The sequence below is a fragment of the Hyperolius riggenbachi genome, chromosome 3 (assembly GCF_040937935.1).
Source record: "Hyperolius riggenbachi isolate aHypRig1 chromosome 3, aHypRig1.pri, whole genome shotgun sequence".
NCBI classification, from domain to species: Eukaryota; Metazoa; Chordata; class Amphibia; order Anura; family Hyperoliidae; genus Hyperolius; species Hyperolius riggenbachi.
Genome location: NC_090648.1, coordinates 285,864,942 through 285,878,865, shown reverse-complemented (window position 1 = coordinate 285,878,865; position 13,924 = coordinate 285,864,942). Strand labels below are relative to the sequence as shown.

The 13,924-nt window shown below is 45.6% G+C and overlaps 1 protein-coding gene across 2 annotated transcripts in view; it reads right to left on the bottom strand.

Annotated features, from left to right (window-relative positions):
• The window catches only part of ASZ1 (ankyrin repeat, SAM and basic leucine zipper domain containing 1), a 118,848-nt gene that overhangs the window by 62,174 nt on the left and 42,750 nt on the right, over positions 1-13,924 (bottom strand). Inside the window, exon 6 of one of the 2 annotated variants that reach the window (XM_068272716.1) lies at positions 13,671-13,805. The exons of the other annotated variant lie outside the window; for it this stretch is intronic. Within the exon in view, the coding sequence (XP_068128817.1) occupies positions 13,671-13,805 (135 nt within the window). The remainder of the gene's footprint in view (positions 1-13,670; positions 13,806-13,924) is intronic. 2 annotated transcript variants of the gene reach the window in all.

Genomic DNA, 13,924 nt, shown 5'->3' with positions numbered 1-13,924 from the left:
CGCCCAGAATTATGGCCCATTCGTCCTTTGCAAACTGCTCCAGGCCTCTCTTATTTGAAGGTGCCTTTTCCCAACAGCAATTTTAAGATCTGTCTACAGGTGTTTAATGGTATTTAGATCTGGACTCGCTGCCGGCCAGTTCAGAACTCTCCAGCGCTTTGATGCCATCCATTTCTGGGTACCTTTTGACAGATGTTTGGTGTCATTGTCCTGCTGGAAGACCCAAGACCTCGGATGCAGACCCAACTTTCTGATGCTGAGCTCCACAGTGTGACCCCAAACCCTTTGGTAACCCTCAGATTTCATGATGCCTTGCACACATTCAAGGCACCCATTGCCAGAGGTAGAAAAAAACCCAGAACACCATTGAACCTCCACCATTTTTCACTGTAGGTATATGGTGTACATTTTGGCAAACTGTAGTCTTGCTTTTTTATGTCTGTGTCAGCAGTGAGGTCCTCCTAGGTCTCCTGCCATGGGGTTTCATTTCATTTAAATGTTGACTGATAGTTTTCACTGACACTGTTGCTCCCCTGAGCCTGCACGACAGCTTGAATTTCTTTGGAACTTGTTTGGGGCTGCTTATCCACCATCCGGACTATCCTGTGTTGCAACCTTTCATTAATTTTTCTCTTCTGTTCATGCCCAGGGAGATTAGCTACAGTGCCATGGGTTTCAAACTTCTTCATAATGTTGCGCACTGTGGACAAAGGCAAATCAAGATCTCTGGAGATGGACTTGTAACCTTGAGATTGCTGATATTTTTTACAATTTTGGTTTTCAAGTCCTCGGACAGTTCTGTTCTCTTGTCCATGCTTAGTGTGGCACACACAGACACACAATGCAAAGACCAAGTGAACTTCTCTCCTTTTTATCTGCTTTCAGGCCTAGTGCACACCAAAAACCGCCAGCAGATCAGCAAAATGCTAGCAGATTTTGAAACGCTTTTTCTTCTTTTTCTGTAGCGTTTCACCTAGCATTTTGCGGTTTTGTGAAGAGTTTTTGGTGTAGTAGATTTCATGTATTGTTACAGTAAAGCTGTTACTGAACAGCTACTGTAACAAAAACGCCTGGCAAACCGCTCTGAAGTGCCGTTTTTCAGAGCGGTTTGTGTTTTTCCTATACTTAACATTGAGGCAGAAACGCCTCCGCAATCCAAAATCTGCAGCAGCCCGGGAGTATGCGTTTCTGCAAAACGCCTCCTGCTCTGGTGTGCACCAGCCCGTTGAAATACATTATCTAAGCGTATCCGCAGCCGCAAGCGGATCGCAAAACGCAGCCGAACTGCTCTAGTGTGCACTAGGCCACAGGTGTGATTTGTAAATTGCCCACACCTGTTACTTGCCCCAGGTGAGTTTAAAGGAGCATCACATGCTTGAAAAAAAAATCTTATCCACAATTCTGAAAGGGTGCCAATAATTTTGTCCAGCCCATTTTAGGAGTTTTGTGTGCCATGTCCAATTTGCTTTTTTTGGGTTTGTTCCAATACACACAAATAAAATGAAGTGTTACTGCAATACTTTTCTGTGAGAAATACTTGATTTTCTGGAAACATTTCTGGGGTGCCAACAATTTTGGTCATAACTGTATTGCCCTCACTACATTTAAAGGAAAGGCTTTTTGTATCCCTCTGTAGTCCTTCTGGTCCCTCACATGCCTCCTCGATTGTGCTTGCATCGAACGCTCCTAGCCACTTTGGCCCCATTAAGGAGGTGCGCAGATGAGGCCGTGCATGCACAGTAGCACACGGCTGCCTCAGCTTTGGGAGGGACACAGCTGCTGAATAGGGAAGAGCGGAAAGACAGCAAGAGACCGGAAGGACTACAGGGGGCTGAAAACAAGCCCCAGGTACGTTAAACTGGACACTTTACTTTCACTTTAGGTACTTACCCTTAAAAGCAATCTGAGCAGGGATTTAAAAAACAAACCTACCCATAAGGGAGAACTGTACTCGCACCTAGTGGGACCAACTTTCCCAGCATGCATGCAACTGAACCCCGCTATGAATTACAAATGCCTGCTGAAGCTGCCAATTGGCTTGAGAAGATGGAGAATCCTGTTACGGCTGGGGGCTAGAGGTTCAGCACCCCATAGGCAAGTAATGGTGGCCCCCCCAAAGCCCCCCCCCCCCCAGTTTTATTTTGTGTTTCAGGTGACTGATGGCAGCTTTCAATGTTTTACAGCTCCCATCTGGAACCATTGATGTTTTTAATCTATTGCCTATACTCAGGTGTTTCTCCACCACCAAGAGTTTCATGGCCTGTAATCAGTTATCAGTGAAAGTTACCCTACAGTGTGACTGCAGAGAACATGTAATTTACAGCCCTGGAATTTTAACCACCCTGGCGTTCTGATTAAATCGCCAGGGTGGCTGCGGGAGGGTTTTTTTTAAATAAAAAAAAAACTATTTCATGCAGCCAACTGAAAGTTGGCTGCATGAAAGCCCACTAGAGGGCGCTCCGGAGGCGATCTTCCGATCGCCTCCGGCGCCCAGAATAAACAAGGAAGGCCGCAATGAGCGGCCTTCCTTGTTTTGCTTATATCGTCGCCATAGCGACGAGCGGAGTGACGTCATCGACGTCAGCCGACGTCCTGACGTCAGCCGCCTCCGATCCAGCCCTTAGCGCTGGCCGGAACTTTTTGTTCCGGCTACGCTGGGCTCAGGCGGCTGGGGGGACCCTCTTTCGCCGCTGCTCGCGGCGGATCGCCGCAGAGCGGCGGCGATCAGGCAGCACACGCGGCTGGCAAAGTGCCGGCTGCGTGTGCTGCACTTTATTTGATAAAAATCGGCCCAGCAGGGCCTGAGCGGCAGCCTCCGGCGGTGTTGGACGAGCTGAGCTCGTCCAGACCGCTCAGGTGGTTAACTCTTACTGTGAGAGGAAAAAAAAAAAAAAAAACACAGACTAGTTCTATGCAGCCTCTAAACTACACATACACATCTTTATCTCAACAAGTCACTTCAGCTACCCGTTAAAAAAAGAATATTCTGATGGTTTGAAGAGCATTATTATGGAATAATTGTTTGCAGATGCAAATCTGCCAATCAGAACATCTGACTTTTAACCACTTAAGGACTGCAGTCATAAAACCCCTTAGAGAGAATCTGTATTGTTAAAATTGCACAAAAGTAAACATACCAGTGCGTTAGGGGACATCTCCTATTACCCTCTGTCACAATTTCGCCGCTCCCCGCCGCATTAAAAGTAGTCAAAAACAGTTTTAAAAAGTTTGTTTATAAACAAACAAAATGGCCACCAAAACAGGAAGTAGATTGATGTACAATATGTCCACACATAGAAAATACATCCATACACAAGCAGGCTGTATACAGCTTTCCTTTTGAATCTCAAAAGATCATTTGTGTGTTTACCTTCTGTCCCCTTCTTCTCTCATGCACTGAACATTGCAGACAGCTCTGCCTGTGCCTGTGTTTGTAATTCCTCAGTATGTGTCAGCCAGCTACTTTCACAGCCTAACAGAGGAGGTTTTTTATCCAGCTCTCTTCTATCACTGATAAGATAGCAGAGACACTGCTGGCTTATGTAAATAAAACACACACTGGAGTGTGCATAGAGGAACAGACCAGCACGGAAGAGTTGGCAGCCTTCCAGACACAGGCCGACAAGTCTGAAAGGGGAAAGATACATTGATTTATTACAGAGACGGTGATAGTACAAAGTGCTGCAGTGAGCCAGAACAGATTAGAATAGGTTTAGGAACTTGTAGGATGGTAGAAAAACCGTTGTAATTTTTGTTACAGAGTCACTTTAAGGACCAGAGCCTTTTTTCCCATTCAGACCACTGCAGCTTTAACGATTTATTGCTCGGTCATAGAACCTACTACCTAAATGAATTTTACCTCCTTTTCTTGTCACTAATACAGCTTTCTTTTGGTGCTATTTGATTGCTGCTGCGAGTTTTACTTTTTATTATATTCATCAAAAAAGACATGAATTTTGTCAAAAAATGACTTTTTTTTACTTTCTGTGCTGCCATTTTTCAAATAAAGTAAAATTTCCTATACATTTGAGCGCGAAAGTTATTCTGCTACATGTCTTTGATTAAAATAAAAAACCATTCAGTGTATATTTATTGGTTTGGGTAAAAGTTATAGTGTTTACAAACTATGGTGCAAAAAGTGAATTTTCCCATTTTGAAGCATCTCCGACTTTCCTGAGCACCTGTCATGTTTCATGAGGTGCTAAAATTCCAGGATAGTATAAATACCCCCCAAATGACCCCATTTTGGAAAGAAGACATCCCAAAGTATTCACTGAGAGGCATGGTGAGTTCATAGAAGATTTTATCTTTTGTCACAAGTTAGCAGAAAATGACACTGTTTCCATTTCTTCTAACTTGCGACAAAAAAAAATGAAATCTGCCACGGACTCACTATGCTCCTCTCTGAATACCTTGAAGTGTCTACTTTCCAAAATGGGGACATTTGTGGGGTGTGTTTACTGTCCTGGCATTTTGGGGGGTGCTAAATTGTAAGCACCTCTGTAAAGCCTAAAGGTGCTCATTGGACTTAGGGCCCCTTAGCGCAGTTAGGCTGCAAAAAAGTGCCACACATGTGGTATTGCCGTACTCAGGAGAAGTAGTATAATGTGTTTTGGGGTTTATTTTTACACATACCCATGCTGGGTGGGAGAAATCTCTCTGTAAATGACAATTATTTTTTTTACACACAATTGTCCATTTACAGAGATATTTCTCCCACTCAGCATGGGTATGTGTAAAAATACACCCCAAAACACATTATACTACTTCTCCTGAGTACGGCGATACCACGTGTGGCACTTTTTTGCACCCTAACTGCGCTAAGGGGCCCAAAGTCCAATGAGTACCTTTAGGATTTCACAGGTCATTGTGCGACATTTGGTCTCAAGACTGCTCCTCACGGTTTAGGGCCCCTAAAACACCCCCCCTAGCACTCCTATCCATCAGATCAGGCCCAATACAACCTGTCATGTAAGAGGCCACCCTGCTTATGACCGGTTCCACAAAATTCGCCCCCTCATAGACCACCTGCCATCAAAATTTGCAGATGCTTATACCCCTGAACAGTCATTTTGAGACATTTGGTTTCCAGACCACTCACGGTTTTGGGCCCGTAAAATGCCAGGGCAGTATAGGAACTCCACAAATGACCCCATTTTAGAAAGAAGACACCCCAAGGTATTCCGTTAGGAGTATGGTGATTTCATAGAAGATTTTATTTTTTGTCACAAGTAAGCGGAAATTGATTTTAATTGTTTTTTTTCACAAAGTGTCATTTTCCGCTAACTTGTGACAAAAAATAAAATCTTCTATGAACTCACCATAGTCCTAACGGAATACCTTGGGGTGTCTTCTTTCTAAAATGGGGTCATTTGTGGGGTTCCTATACTGCCCTGGCATTTTAGGGGCCCTAAACCATGAGGAGTAGTCTTGAAACCAAATGTCGCAAAATGACCTTTGAAATCCTAAAGGTACTCATTGGACTTTGGGCGCCTTAGCGCAGTTAGGGTGCAAAAAAAAAGTCCCACACATGTGGTATCGCCATACTCAGGAGAAGTAGTATAATGTGTTTTGGATGTGTATTTTTACACATCCCCATGCTGAGTGGGAGAAATATCTCTGTAAATGGACAATTGTGTGTAAAAAAAAAAAAAATCAAAAAAATTGTAATTTACAGAGATATTTCTCCCACCCAGCATGGGTATGTGTAAAAAAACACCCCAAAACACATACTACTTCTCCTGAGTACGGCAATACCACATGTGTGGCACTTTTTTGCAACCTAGGTGCGCTAAGGGGTCTATCGTCCTATTCACAGGTCATTTTGAGGCATTTGGATTCTAGACTACTCCTCACGGTTTAGGGCCCCTAAAATGCCAGGGCAGTATAGGAACCCCACAAGTGACCCCATTTTAGAAAGAAGACACCCCAAGGTATTCTGTTAGGAGTATGATGAGTTCATAGAAGATTTTTTTTTTTTGTCACAAGTTAGCGGAAATTGACACTTTGTGGAAAAAAAAACCAATACAAATCAATTTCCGCTAACTTGTGACAAAAAATAAAATCTTCTTTGAACTCGTCATACACCTAACAGAATACCTTGGGGTGTCTTCTTTCTAAAATGGGGTCACTTGTGGGGTTCCCATACTGCCCTGGCATTTTAGGGGCCCTAAACCGTGAGGAGTAGTCTTGAACCCAAATGTCGCAAAATGACCTGTGAAATCCTAAAGGTACTCATTGGACTTTGGGCCCTTTAGTGCAGTTAGGCTGCAAAAAAGTGCCACATATGTGGTACTGCCGTGCTCAGAAGAAGTAGTATAATGTGTTTTGTGGTGTATTTTTACACATACCCATGCTGGGTTGGAGAAATAGCTCTGTAAATGACCTATATTAGATTTTTTTTTACACACAATTTTACAGAGAGATTTCTCCCACCCAGCATGGGTATGTGTAAAAATACACCCCAAAACACATTATACTACTTCTCCTGAGTACAGCGATACGACATGTGTGACACTTTTTTGCAGCCTAGGTGCGCTAAGGGGCCCAACGTCCTATTCACAGGTCATTTTGAGGCATTTGTTTTCTAGACTACTCCTCACGGTTTAGGGCCCCTAAAATGCCAGGGCAGTATAGGAACGCCACAAGTGACCCCATTTTAGAAAGAAGACACCCCAAGGTATTCAGTTAGGTGTATGGTGAGTTCATAGAAGATCTTATTTTTTGTCACAAGTTAGTGAAAAATGACACTTTGTGAAAAAACAATAAAAATCAATTTCCGCTAACTTTTGACAAAAAATAAAATCTTCTATGAATGCTTCATACACCTAACAGAATACCTTGGGGTGTCTTTTTTCTAAAAAGGGGTCACTTCAGGAGTTCCTATACTGCCCTGGCATTTTACGGGCCCAAAACCGTGAGTAGTCTGGAAACCAAATGTCTTAAAATGACTGTTCAGGGGTATAAGCATCTGCAAATTTTGATGGCAGGTGGTCTATGAGGGGGCGAGTTTTGTGGAACCGGTCATAAGCAGGGTGGCCTCTTACATGACAGGTTGTATTGGGCCTGATCTGATGGATAGGAGTGCTAGGGGGGTGACAGGAGGTGATTGATGGGTGTCTCAGGGGGTGGTTAGAGGGGAAAATAGAAGCAATCAATGCACTGGGGAGGTGATCGGAAGGGGGTCTGAGGGGGATCTGAGGGTTTGGCCGAGTGATCAGGAGCCCACACGGGGCTAATTAGGGCCTGATTTGATGGGTAGGTGTGTTAGGGGGTGACAGGTGGTGACAGGAGGTGATTGATGGGTGTCTCAAGGTGTGATTAGTGGGGGGACTAGATGCAAGCAATGCACTGGCGAGGTGATCAGGGCTGGGGTCTGAGGGCGTTCTGAGGGTGTGGGTGGGTGATTGGGTGCCCTAGGGGCAGATAGGGGTCTAATCTGATGGGTAGCAGTGACAGGTGGTGACAGGGGGTGATTGATGGGTAATTAGTGGGTGTTTAGAGGAGAGAACAGATGTAAACACTGCACTTGGGAGGTGATCCGACGTCGGGTCTGCAGGCGATCTAATGGTGTGGGTGGGTGGTCAGATTACCCGCAAGGGGCAGGTTAGGGGCTGATTGATGTGTGGCAGTGACAGGGGGTGATTGATGGGTGGCAGTGACAGGGGGTGATTGATGGGTGATTGATAGGTGATTGACAGGTGATCAGTGGGTTATTACAGGGAAGAACAGATGTAAATGTACTGGCGAATTGATAAGGGGGGGTCTGAGGGCAATCTGAGCGTGTGGGGTGGGTTATTGGGTGCCCGCAAGGGGAAGATTAGGGTCTATTCTGATGGGTAACAGTGACAGGTGGTGATAGGGGGTGATTGATGGGTAATTAGTGGGTGTTTACAGGAGAGAACACATGTAAACACTGCACTTGGGAGGTGATCTAATGTCGGATCTGCGGGCGATCTATTGGTGTGGGTGGGTGATCAGCTTGCCCGCAAGGGGCAGGTTAGGGGCTGATTGATGGGTGGCAGTGACAGGGGGTGATTGATGGGTGGCAGTGACAGGGGGTGATTGATAGGTGATTGACAGGTGATTGACAGGTGATCAGTGGGTTATTACAGGGTTATTAATCCATGCCATGCACTGATGAGGATCAAACAATCCAAAACAGTCTGTATGCATGTTGGATTATTATGGCTCTGTACAAATTAACAAGCTGACACATCATTGCATTCCAGCGGTTCTGGAGGTGTGTTTAGCTTTTAAGGGTACAATGGTTAATTTGCATATATTCAGCAGTGTTGCTCTGGGAGACATCTCAAGCTCACTCCAAACTGAATTATCGCTAATTCTTTCTGTTTTAGGAAAGCAAACTTTTGTTTTTATTACAGGGAAGAACAGATGTAAATAATGCACTGGCGAATTGATAAGGGGGGGTCTGAGGGCAATCTGAGCGTGTTGGCGGGTGATTGGGTGCCTGCAAGGGGCAGATAGGGGTCTAATCTGATGGGTAGCAGTGACAGGGGGTGATTGATGGGTAATTAGTGGGTGTTTAGGGTAGAGAACAGATGTAAACACTGCACTTGGGAGGTGATCTGACGTCGGATCTGCGGGCGATCTATTGGTGTGGGTGTGTGATCAGATTGCCCGCAAGGGGCCGGTTAGGGGCTGATTGATGGGTGGCAGTGACAGGGGGTGATTGATGGGTGGCAGTGACAGGGGGTAATTGACAGGTGATCAGTGGGTTATTACAGGGAAGAACGGATGTAAATAATACACTGGCGAATTGATAAGGGGGGGTCTGAGGGCAATCTGAGCGTGTGGGCGGGTGATTGGGTGCCCACAAGGGGCAGATTAGGGTCTAATCTGATGGGTAACAGTGACAGGTGGTGATAGGGGGTGATTGATGGGTAATTAGTGGGTGTTTAGAGTAGAGAACAGATGTAAACACTGCACTTGGGAGGTGATCTGATGTTGGATATGCGGGCGATCTATTGGTGTGGGTGGGTGATCAGATTGCCCGCAAGGGGCAGGTTAGGGGCTGATTGATGGGTGGCAGTGACAGGGGGTGATTGATGAGTGATTGACAGGTGATCAGGGGGGATAGATGCATACAGTACACAGGGGGGGGGGGGGGGGGGTCTGGGGAGAATCTGAGGGGTAGGGGGTGATCAGGAGTCCCCAGGGGGCAGTTTAGGAACTAAAAAAAATAGCGTTGACAGATAGTGACAGGGAGTGATTGATGGGTGATTAGGGGGGTGATTGTGTGCTAACAGTGGTCTGGGGGGTGGGCAGGGGGGGGTCTGAGGGGTGCTGTGGGCGATCAGGGGGCAGATCAGTGAGTTTGGGTGCAGATTAGGGTGGCTGCAGCCTGCCCTGGTGGTCCCTCGGACACTGGGACCACCAGGGCAGGAGGCAGCCTGTACAATACACTTTGTAAACATTACAAAGCGTATTATACGCTTTCTATCCGGCGATCGTCGGGTTAACAACCCGCCGGCGCTTCCGATTGGCCGGCGGGTTGACGTCGCGGGTGGGCGGAGCCTATTGCGGGCGGATGCACGCGCATCCCAGCGCGCGATCCCTGGCAAAACAGTGCCCCAGGACCTGACGCCATTCTGCGTTACGTGGTCCTGGGGCTGCCACTTTGCCGCCGCCAATATGAAGTAGGCGGTCGGCAAGAGGTTAAAGGGAAGGTCCAAGCAAAAAAAAAAAAATGAGTTTCACTTACCTGGGGCTTCTACCAGCCCCATGTAGCCATCCTGTGCCCTCGTGGTCACTCACTGGCTGCTCCAGTCCTCCGCTGGCAGCTTTCTGACCTCGGAGGTCAGGGCCGCATTGCATACATTTTTACGCATTCCAGCTAGTGCAGGAACAAAAATGTATGCGTTGCACCACTAACGCGTAAAAATGTATATGTTAATGTTCCTGCACTAGCGGGAATGCGTAAAAATGTACGCAATGCGGCCCTGACCTCCGAGGTCGGCAAGTTGCCAGCGGGGGACTGGAGCAGCAGTGAGTGACTATGAGGGCACAGGATGGCTACATGGGGCTGGTAGAAGCCCCAGGTAAGTGAAACTCATTTTTTTTTTTTGCTTGGACCTTCCCTTTAAACACTACCTGCAACTAATTCAAATGGATATTGCCAAGTGACAAAAAACAAAACAAAAAAAAAGACACCCTGGCTATCTTCAAATACCATAAAAAGACAACCTCCGGCCAAAAAAAAAAGTTTGAATGGCAATACATTTATGTAGTCTATGCACTGTGTACAGTTAGATGAACAAATAAAGTTTACATCTGGTACATCGTACTGGATAGAACAGACTCCCATTTATATCTGTAGTAGCACCTCCATCTTACTCCTCAGCTGAAGCCTTGCAAGTACACCCTCAGTATTGTGTCCTCCCCTCCAGCCTGGTGTATTAAACTGCCCTCTGCCTGCCTGGATCAATTTACATTTTTTTAAAGTGTGTAGGAGAGAGGAGAAACAGCAGAACAGCTGCAGCCCGTCTTATGCATGTTTGCTATAATTCTTATTTCAGATGTCTCCCTGTCTGGATTAGATCGCATCTTTTTTCAGTGGCTGTGGGCTGGAAACAGGACATGGGGTTGGAGTTCTGACATTAATCTCCCAGCATCCTTTGCATCTATGGTTTGGGGGAAAAAAATTGCCTGGGCTCAATTTCACACTAGGGGCGGGGATTTCAAGACCATATGTGGAATACGGTCCCTGGGGGTTTATACATCTTGGCAACTTATTAGGTTTAAAGCAAACTGTAATTTACAATGTAGATACTCTAAGTCTTTAAAAGCACCTGCACTAATTCTTAAACTCATTTATATGCACCTAGGAAGCCACTGGACACAGACATTTTCTATTAGAGTGTACCTTTTCCATCTAGAGGCAAGACGCACTATTAACCTCTTGCCGACCGCGTCACGCCGGTAGGCATGGCCGCGGCGGCAGCCCCAGGACCGCCTAACACCAATTGGCGTAAAGTCCTGGGGCTCTGTTTTGCAGGAGATCGAGCGCAGGCTGCGCGCGCATCTCCTGCTTGGGGGCGGAGCTCCGCCCCGCCTTCAGTCTCCGAGCGGCTATTGCCGCTCGGGAGACTGTTAGACGGCGTGCGCCGTCTATTTACTCTGTGCAGCGCTGCGATCAGCAGCAGCGCTGCACTGGGGACAGCCGTGTGACACGGCTGTCCCCCTGGGGGACAAGAGAGCGATCGGCTCTTATAGGCAGAAGCCTATGACAGCCGATCGCCGTAATTGGCCGGCTGTGGGGAGGGAGGGAGCGAGGGAGGGAAGGGATTTAAAGGAAGAGGGTTTTTTTTTAAAAAAAAAAAGCGGCAACAAATATTTATTAAAAAAAAAATAAACATGGGGGGAGCGATCAGACCCCACCAACAGAGAGCTCTGTTGGTGGGGAGAAAAGGGGGGGGGGGAAATCACTTGTGTGCTATGTTGTGCGGCCCTGCAGCTTGGCCTTAAAGCTGCAGTGGCCTTTTAAACTAAAAATTGCCTGGTCACTAGGGGGGTTTAGCCCTGCAGTCCTCAAGAGGTTAAACATTTATCATTCATATGGCAGGGTTTTAGTGGTGAAACCCTCTTTTATACTCGGGTATCAAACCTCCAAACTTCAAGATGTGAAAACTTGGTCAAACCAACCCTCTGAGTATGTTTGTGCCGCTTTAAAAACAAAATGTACCCCCTCTAACAACAGTGGTTACCTTATGTACGCAGAAGCCCCCCCCCCCACTTCTGCCTGAAGCTACGCCCCCTTTAGAGATCTCTGTCATCCACATTCTATATTCCTGTGTGCTGCGTGTGCATCAGCAGGTTACACAGCTTTCGCAGGACTTTAATGTTACTCACAACTCATCATTGGCTTTCTCACTGCCTTCTTCAGCCTCTGTTTTATTAGCCCATGTGAGAGATGCGGATTTATGACTTCTAGATATCAAAATCCTTCTGAGCTAGTCTCTCAGCACAAAATGACACACTCAATATTGTATCATTCGCGGACATTTTAAGTTTAAGCCTTGGTTCACACATAAAAAGGCGTGCAGCCCTGTCCTGTCAGTTTTTTTTACAGTTGCCATCAGTTTTGCATGTGTTTCTATAGTTGTGTTTACACATAAAAGGTGTGCATTTTCGGTCTGGTCCTGTCAGTTTTGTATGCGTTTCTTCCATGGCAGAGACATTCTTCCGAGTGCTGAAACTAGATAACGTAATATATCAAGATGGGAGCTGTCATTTCTCTCAGTCTATTTTCAGCTCAGCTTTCCTGTATAGCTTCAGCCTGGGCACATATTTTATATGCATTCAATAAACATTTCAACGTGCAGAGCATGCACTGCATTACGCACATGTTAGAACACGTGCACAATACACATGTTGTAAACAGCCTAAACTCTATTCGGGAGCTTAGTTATGTAACAATTTAATTTTTTTGCAGGCGATAAAAAATAAATAATACACACACACGTAGATTTACAAGCATGGATACAGTATATATTAATTCACATTATATGAGTGCAGTCCATTGCCGCCATCTTGTGGTGAGTGGCCATTACTACCAAAATGTTTCATCTGCATATCCCTCATGTGCTATGCTCTATCTAGAACTCTGGTGGTTAGGACATTTTTAACTTGTTACTTTTTGAAGTAAGATTACACAGTGGTATTTAATATCATAATTTTCTGGGTATCTGCTTCCCTTAAGAAGTCTGTGTGGTGAAATATTTTATTAGTTCCGTAGAACAAATGCATTTTGTGAAATCTCATTGGAAGTACGGTATACCTATCATCCTGTAGTACCAGCACTCATTGCTATCTCCTATAACTAGTTTACTCTATCCAGCACAGGGTAATATTACAAATATTGCATTACAAACTGAAAATCAGGTTTGCAGTCATCCCTCTAAATCAGGGGTGTCAAACTCAAATACAAAGTGGGCCAAAATTTTACACTGATACCTAGTCGTGGGCCAACCTCAATGTCTATCGGCCACCTCCCTTCCTTATAAAGTTCCCAAGTGTCTAATGCCCCCCCCCACAGTTCCCTGGTGTCTAGTGGTCCTCTCTCTCCCCTATACAGTTCCCTGGTGTCTAGAGGCCCCCACCATCCCCTATACAGTTCCCTAGTGTTTATTGCTTTTCCCCTATCTCCCCCATATCTCTTCCCTGGTGGTTTAGGTCTTCACCGCCAACATAGCTTCCCTGGTGGTCTAGAGCAGTGTACCCCTTTTAAAAGCCTGTACTCACCAAGTCCCCCCCTAGCATAGTAAACATTATCACAAGTACCCTTTGACAAATATAGATTTAATCATAGTACATGATAATTGGTTCTAAACAATTTTCAAGCATTTACTATTGCTTTTAATTAGCCAAGATACAAATTTGGTGTTGTTTAAATAAGACTTCTTTTCTAAAACTCTACATTTGTTATTCTTGGTTAAGTATATCAAGCCTGAGTACCCCCTGGAACCATCAGAAGTACCCCCAAGAGGTACGTGCAGCACACGTTGAAAACCTAGGTCTAGAGTGAACCAAACATAATTGGGGAAACGACTTAAGGGACAAATTAAATTGCTCTGAGGGCCAGATTTGGCCGTGGGCCAGAGTTTGACATGTATGCTCTAAATGATTGTTTCTCTTGTTTGCAGTCATACCTCTAAATGATTGTTTCTCCTAGCCACATCAGCTGGCCCATCTCCAGATTTGGTAACCAGTTTTTTGTCGGCACCCAGCTCAAGCAGCTTCAAAACGGAGTGTTTGTGTCCTTCATGAGCAGCCCAAGTCAGTGCCTGCATTATGACAAAATAAATGAAGCAGATTGTACACGAACACCAAAATAAGTGTAGAAAAGATACTGCTTTAGACAAAGGCAAAATATTCCAACCGTCACATAGATATAGCTGCATCC